The sequence below is a fragment of the Sinocyclocheilus grahami genome, unplaced genomic scaffold (genome assembly GCF_001515645.1).
Source record: "Sinocyclocheilus grahami isolate Dianchi unplaced genomic scaffold, SAMN03320097.WGS_v1.1 scaffold157.1, whole genome shotgun sequence".
Classification (NCBI taxonomy): Eukaryota; Metazoa; Chordata; class Actinopteri; order Cypriniformes; family Cyprinidae; genus Sinocyclocheilus; species Sinocyclocheilus grahami.
The window spans coordinates 1,297,079-1,305,406 of NW_015505336.1; the positions used below are offsets into that span (position 1 = coordinate 1,297,079).

General features: G+C 35.1%; 1 protein-coding gene across 1 annotated transcript in view; it reads right to left on the reverse strand.

Annotated features, from left to right (window-relative positions):
* Window positions 1-7,149, reverse strand: part of LOC107592739 (roquin-1-like) — an 18,279-nt gene extending 11,130 nt beyond the window's left edge. Inside the window, exons 1-4 of the mRNA XM_016282292.1 lie at window positions 6,722-7,149; window positions 1,464-1,584; window positions 355-594; window positions 97-272 (exon numbers count right to left, since the gene is read on the reverse strand). Coding sequence (XP_016137778.1) covers window positions 97-272; window positions 355-594; window positions 1,464-1,584; window positions 6,722-6,952 — 768 coding nt within the window. The 5' untranslated portion in view covers window positions 6,953-7,149. The remainder of the gene's footprint in view (window positions 1-96; window positions 273-354; window positions 595-1,463; window positions 1,585-6,721) is intronic.
* Window positions 7,150-8,328: the final 1,179 nt, after the last annotated feature.

An 8,328-nucleotide genomic window follows, 5' to 3' on the forward strand; every position in this document is an offset into this window, starting at 1 on the left:
TATATATATATATATATATATATATATATATATATACACTATAATTAATCTATAGCAATGAGAATCCTTAATATTGTGAAGGAAAAGTAAAAGCACCTTAAAGCAGGAGGCCCTGTAGAGCAGCTGCACCACGTGTCCTATGCTTGTTTTTGAGGCCTGAGGAAAACGTGGTTCGAGTCTCTGGACCACAAACAGGACCAGAACCTTCCGTGAGAGGGCCGAACCATCTTCCAGAGCGAGTAGGACCAGCTTCAGTGCTTCTTCCTGCATAGCTGTAGGGTGAAAAACAATTTTTGTTAGTGCCCACAAATGATTTTATCAGCCCGCTATCATGTTATGGTGGAAAAATCTTACCAGGGCCGAGAAACTGGCAGCCTCTTGCTCTGACGGCGGCCCACAGGTTGGAGGAGAGCTGCTGGGGGTTCTGGTGCTGGAGGATGAGCTCAGTGACAGTACGTTCACCCAGAGAGCGGGCCGCCCGCATGGCCCGGATGCGGCCCTCCTCCTCCACCAGCTGGCAGTGAACCAGAGTCACCAGCTTCCTCTGCATGGGTCTGCTGAGAACGCTCTGAGCGGCGCCATTCAGCCCTGCACCTGCACGGATAAACACCAATAAAACACAAACGTTAACTGAGCCTTTTCATGGATTGCTGATTATCATGAAGGATGACGAATCACTTAAAAACAATAGAGCATATGCTAAAGACAATAAACAAGGTCAAACTGTTAGGAATCTACACAATAAAAAAAAAAGAATAAATAAAAATTAAACCGAGTAAATTAAATAAAATATTATAAAACAAATAAAAAATATATTTGAAAATGTTAAAAATAATATATTTAAAGAATTTTTTTTTACTTTTAACTGCAGTCCAATGATATCTTGATGCATTTGATGATGACTGAATTTTTATGATTAATCACTGAAAAACCATAAAAAAATATGCTAAGGACGATAAACGTGGTGAATTGTTTGGTATTCAAACAATTGAAGAAGAAAAAAAAAAAAGAATAAATAAAAGTAAAAAAAATATATAAATATATTACAAAATAAAACTATATGCAACCACAATGCAATTATTAGATCCATTTTATGATGTATGAATGTTTATGATGAATGTCAAAAAGCATATATTAAGGATGATAAACATGGTGAATTGTTAGGTTCAAACAATTAAAAAACTAAAAATAATAATAAAATAGTCCACAAAGCATATACTAAGAATGATAAACATGGCAAATTGTTAAGTGTCTAAACAATAATAAAATAAATGACCTCAAAACAAATTAGAAATAAATTATATAAAAAATATTGAAAGTTTTTGTTCCTTTTTGCAGCGCAATCGCAATCCAATTGTGATATTTTGATGCATTTTTTGACGTTTAAGATAAATCACAAAAAAAGCATATGCTAACTTATTGTGAATAAATGAATAAAAAGGCTCATGTAAAATGGGAGGGACCTCTGGTGTTGCTCAGGGGTTTGAGATAGAGGGCCAGGTCCTCCACACATGTGCGAGACTCCTCATAGTGCTTGACGTCCTCTGCAGCTGTCAGTAAGGTGACGGGGGGAGCTTTGGGTACCTGCAGGAGAAAACACAACATTTGTCTGTTACCATACCAAAGATAGTTCCCATTTCCAGGGCTTTAATGGCATTCTTCACATAACAGGTCATCATGTGATGGGGCTGTCAGCATTCCTCTACGTGTAGAACATGCTCACACCCACAGACTCTCATAACAACATGTGATTTATCATCAAAGGGCCCCGTCATTTGGGCTGCCATGACTGATCCACACTCATATACATAACTGCATTTTTGAGAACAGAAATAGAAACAACTATTTTAAATTGTAATAATAGCTCACAATAATACAGTATTACAAAATAATAATACTGTATTTTTCTATCAAAGTAATGCAGCCTTGGTGAGCATAAGAGATTTCTTAATTTTTTTTTAAAAAACCCAAACTTTGGAACAGTATGATTTCTGATCAAATCCTAGGACGCCATGCTTATATATATAATAAAAAAAACTATGCTACTTTTTATTGAGTTGACATTTTTAGAGATAAATTAAAACTTTTGTTGAAAATGGTAAAATGTTTGTTTTTAAGGCTTAGTAAACAAATATTGCACTGGGCAGAACGACATACAATTCTAAATATTAAAATATGAAGAAATTATGTAAAATATTTCTCATTTTGGTGCACTTTGCCAAGTCTACTTTACATTTACACTGTATTTTTTGGAACCCATCCCAACTGAATAATACATTAGTAAGAAATATTTGGCTATTATTTTCCAATAGTAATACATTTTTGTACAAATTTCATTTTTTGTTTTCATTTTAAAGATATTCACTTATGCATGAATAAAAGAAATGTGATTTTCTGCATGTAGATGACATTTTTTAAACAAGCAGCTCATCTTTACCTCATTTGCTTTATATGAAAACCTGCATGGACCCTGCAAATTTTCAGCAATTTCGCAACCGTGGCATTTTTGTATTTGTTTAATTCCCTTATTTAAACACAGCGCCCAATGAAGCGCACTATGACTGCGTTCATCTGAAATAATCCTAACTAGACGATTATGTAATAGTTGCGACAGTCATCATACATATCCCCGCATGTGCAGAATGAAGAAGTATTTTTACAGACAACACTGGGAATGACTGGCAGAAGTTAATACAACTTCCTGGTTCTCTATTGGCTGTGAGTGAGGAAGCAGTGTGTTTTGCAGCCTCCTGTCATGCAATCACACGCTTCTGTATGTCACATCAGGCCTGAAATCTAACCAGACCGGAACGATCGCAAGCTGATCTTCAGAAACCTGACGCCCTGAGCTCCACCTCTCCATGCTGTACTTGACATGTTCTGCTCGTCCTCTTGATTCAGAAACAAGTGGATGCAGTAAACACGGTAATAAACACGCTCCACCTAAAGTACAACTGCAGTGTTGTCTTCACAATCGCTGCGGTCTGGGCTTTTTGGCTGTTTGCCTCACGTTCCAATTGCTATCAAGGTCATTTGAAAAGGAAAAAAGGGCATTGTTTGAGTGACAAGGAACCACTGTAGTTTTACTTCCTCATCCTCACTTAGATTGAGGCTAGGGTGGGGGCCACGACTTCATCCGTATAAGGGAAACAAAGTCAATAAAAATAAACATGTTTGGTACAGAATTAACCAATGTGCACTGGGTCGTCATGTAGCGCAAATAAAGTGCTTTTGCTTTCGCCTAGAAACACACAGCGTCTCCCTGACATAGCTGCTTCAATACTAACTGCGGTTTCTGAAACCACGCCTTCTTTCTTTGCGTGCACATTTGGGCGGCATTATGCAAATATTTCCACATAGTAAGGTAGATATGTGGGGGCGTGTTAGAACGAGCCGTTTTAGGGGGGCGTGGCAGTCTTAACTTTGATAAATAATATCTCTTTGGTTTTGAGACTTTAGTCTTTGCAACTTCAGGGATCTTATCTATGCACAATCAGCTTGTAACACTCCAAAGAGAAAGGAAAACTTGAAATCGCATCATATGACCCCTTTAAGGTGTGCTCACGTTTACTGTTGGCAAAATCCAGCATTTTCAAAAGTTTAGGAGTTTTGCGTGAGATTCTGCGCAGATTTTGCTCATGTTGGTCACATGAATTCGCCGCACTGATCTAAAGAAGGCTGCTTGGTTTGAAAGTTACATGTGTGCGAGCTGTGCTTCATTCATGGTTGCACTACTGACAATGAACTTTTTTGAATATTTTCGCAAATGTGACTGACTGCACCTTTAAGACAAATTTTATCATTCAGCCCCAGGTCAATTATGCAGCGCTTGTAAATTGTGTCTCGGTCCATTACGAAAAATATTCCAAATGCATTTTTTTTTTACCATACCTAATTTGAGACTAATTTATGCAACACAAGCAGATCCATTTTCATTATTGTTAATGAAAACTATTTTACAACTAAAATAGCATTAAAGGGATAGTTGAAAATGAAAATACTGTCATTATTTACTCACCCTCATGCCATTTCAAACCCCTTCGTTGTGCGCAAAGAAAACAAAAAATAACGACTTTATTCAACAATTACTTCTCTTCCGTGTCAGTCTTTGTTCATGTGCATTCCTCTGCTTGCAAACAAGGCACGGCGCATCTGGCTTCTACGTCAGAACCGCATGGTGCTGTCGTGAACGCGTGTCGAAGACTGACACGGAAGAGAAGAAATTGTTGAATAAAGTCGTTATTTTTGTTTTCTTTGCACACAAAAAGTATTCTCGTAGTCGTTCATAATATGTTCGTCACATTACAAGATTTATGTATAACGAGTGGTTCCTTGCATTATTACAAGGAAACGTCTTGTGAATACATTACTGAGCTGCTGCTATGGAGCAATATATTTTAACGGGCATAATTATGTGAGAAAATAACTAAAGGGAATATAGGGCCCTATGAAATACGTTTGATTTTTCCCCAAATTCAATTTGATTTTTCTGGACCCCTTTTTAATGGTTAAATTAATTTTTATTAAATCACAACGCATGTCTAATTAAAATCATGAAACCTACACAATTTCACATCAATTTATTAAACGTTTAACAAAAACTAATAAATGTTTATTTTTTTCTCACCATATGTTTTATTGTTACCAAATTCTGTGTTTTAGCATCTTTAATCATTTGAATGCATAAAAAAAAAAACTTAATTTATTCCAATTTATTGTTAAAATAGCCTTATGAAATGTTTTTCCCTCAAACTCAAATTCCTCAGAAATTTTTCTGGTAATCAAATGAAGGCATAAAACAATTTCATTTATCTTGTAATTATTGAAAATTAAACAAGCTTTATTTTTGGCAAACAAAGGGGATTTACTATAAACATTAAAATTATGAAGAAATGTTGTGTGATTATTCCTTAAAAAATAAAGTTTTAATAATTTTTGTAGTAGTAGTAGTATGTACATTCTACTGAACAATAGTAATATATTTCTGGCACAATGTCTTCAAGTTGAACCAAACTTTTATTTTGACGGGTTGCCGTGAATATCTTTACATTTCTGTGTTCTGCGATATGACATTTGTTTTACACAAATCAAAGGGTAGAATGCTCATGGAGATGTTGCTCATGTATTTATGTACTCATTTCGTCACTACGATTCCGTCCGCGTTTTCCGCATCGCGGAAATCATAGGGCCCTAGGAATATCTGTTTGCAAAATGAAGCCAGCTAACATGATTTATATTTTTTGTTTTAGGGTTGTTTTAGGGATTTTCACGGTATGATAATAGTCTCCGAAAATATCACGGTTATCACAGTATATATTAAACAATAACTCTTATCAGTAACAATGACTCTTAAAAGAACAAGAACAAGTTATTTGAGTGAACAAATCCTTTATTACAACAAACTTGAAACCATTTTAATGAAAGTATTGACGTCTCCCTTCTGAAAAAATTAATAAATTAAAAACAACAATAAAAAAAATAAAGCTGTACACCTTATGTATATCTTTATCACACTTTAACATTTTAATTAATGTTTTAAAATGTTATCAAATGAAAATTTACAACTTTTATTTTTGGCAAAGTTAAAACACGGACAAACATGAATGTTTAAATAAATCATTTTATCATAAAGAATATTATTATTGTTGTTATAACATTGAAGTACACTGTACAATGCTAATATATTTGTGTCATAATTTCAAATTAAATCGAACTTTTATTTTGACGGGTTGTAGCGGACCTTTGAGTTTCAGAGTGTATTTGACAATGGTTTTTCTCAAATAAAACTAGGAAATGTTTATTTACGTTTTCTCTCAGAGCAGCTCTGCTAATGTTCATGTTTATGTATCTTAGACGCTGAAAACTTCAGTACGCAGTAGATAAAACGGCGCCACTCAGAGACATGCAGAAACAAGCTGATTATTTATATAGCAGTCTCTTTGCGCTTTAATATTCACAGACACATATCAGTACTACTTTTGACTTATCCATCCATCCGATTGCGCGTTTTATGTGACATCCTCATTATACTGTAAATTTCATGTTCACAACTGCACCGGGATTCCTCTCTGCTTCACGGAAATCATACGGCATAACTTATAACTTATTAACGCAACACACCTTCATCTGCACGGAGGGATGGTGTCTGCGAATATGAGCGAAGATGTTGGATGTATTGCCTGCTTTTGCAGCCACTTTATGTTCACATTTTTTGCCAATTGGATCCGTCCTCAAGGACAACCCCGCGTTCGTTTTTACATAGTTGCATATGCGCTGGTGAGATTTTTTTTTTTTAAACAGTAGATATGCAAATGTTTACGGTATGATAACTGCGCACGTTCAAACTGTGATAAACTGTCATACCGGTATATCATTACAACCCTAGTTTAAAATTACAAATGCTTTAAAAATATAGGTATCGGTATGTACCAAAAATAAAATATCGGTATCATGACTCGTTCTAGAAAAAAGTGATATCGGTGAATCCCTACCGCTAATACTTCAAGCAAAATCGAAAAAAAATAACTGATGTGATATCATTTTGAACACAAAATCAAGACAAAATAAAGTTCATTTGGAGTTTGTTTTAGGGAACTTTCGAGAACTTTTGTTGAATTTTGTGCTTGATTAGTGACTAATCTTCATATATCTAGCTACTCTATTGACAACAGACCTTATTTGCCGCAAAATTTTGCAAATGTGACAACACATTTAGACTCACCTGTCCGCTGACGAGCTGCAACAGCGCTGTGTTGACAGGCAGCTGCTCGATGTCCGTGCTGATGGTGGTCTGGTCAAACGGGCAGGCCTTGCGGTGCAGTTTGTTCAGGCACATTTTGCACACAGTGTGGCCGCAGCCCAGGCTGATGGGCTTGCGGTGGCTCTCCTCGAAGGTTTGTGTGCAGATGGGACACAACAGAAACTCGGTCCATTGTGGGGCTTGCACGGGCATTGTAGCGAAGCGCGGTCTGTGATGCACCGGTCCCCAAGATATTTTCTTATTGCTGCATTTGTGTCTCTGTGCGTTTTGTGTAAAACGATATGACCGTAAGTCCTAAAGGTTCCACTGGAACTGATAAAGCTCTTCCAAAGATCACGGTTCTTAAATATTTCCTGACATTGTGGGCGTTCAGCACATAGTGTGAAAAACATAACCTGAAAGACAAAAAACAAAACAAAAATTATCACTCACGTCAAGATTTTTACACTAAATGCCAACATGCCAAATTATCACATTCAGCCTCAGATCAATTAAGTAACACTTGTTAATTGTGTCTTGGCCTATGACTTTATTCAAATGAAACATTAAAAAAATGCATTTCTAATACTGAAGCTAAATTGAACAACAATGTTGCTCTCAGCTATTTTTTAACTACTTTAATAATTATGTTCACAATGTAAAATACTCTCTCATGACTTAGACTTCGGTTTTTTCATACAGAATAACCAAAAAGGTTTAAAATGTGATAAACTGCCTTTCACTAAACATGAAAATGCTGCTATTTAAACTCTCATTAACACATTGGCAGCACAAAAATACAAAATAAATAAAAACTACATAAACTAAAACGAGAATCAATGAAAGAGATGAGTAAAAACAAAAAATAACATAAAAAGACCAAACTACAAATAAAACAGACTAAATTAGGCTAGCCTAATTAAAACTAGCCTAAAACTAAATTTATTATTTAGAATTTGCTCAATCTTTTTATACAAATTGATGTAATGAAACAAAATGTCATAATGACAAATTTATTAATAATACATACAAACATATAAACCGTTTACAAAAATGTGTTCCACTCATTTCACAAATAAGACCCAATAACTGTTACACACAACTTCTGTAATTAATTATATATTTTTTTAATTAAATCCCAAGAAACTTTGATATTCAAAACTTGAAAACATTTTTACAAAAAATATAAGTTTGAAAACTTTAATTTTCCTAAAAATAATAAAAAAATCAAGATGCAATACTTTTTTTTTTTTACTTGGCTACATTTACAGTTTGATATTCTTTAAACAAATCTTTTGTTGAAAAATAGAAACCACATGAACAAACACCAGTGAACAAAAACACATGACTCATTCTTTTTTTCCATTTTCGTCATCTTAGACATTCTTATCACTGACCCGAGTACAGCAGGCTTATTTTGGCTATCACAGATACCAAGCAAGCAGGATCTTTTGGCTAACATTAAACCTTTTGGCTTCAGCCTAACAACGCCTCTCCAGCTCAACAACATGAGCTCTATAAAACATTCAGTCCTGACCGGGAAGTCCAGAACAGCAGCAATAACCTGACTCATCATTTATTACAGCACA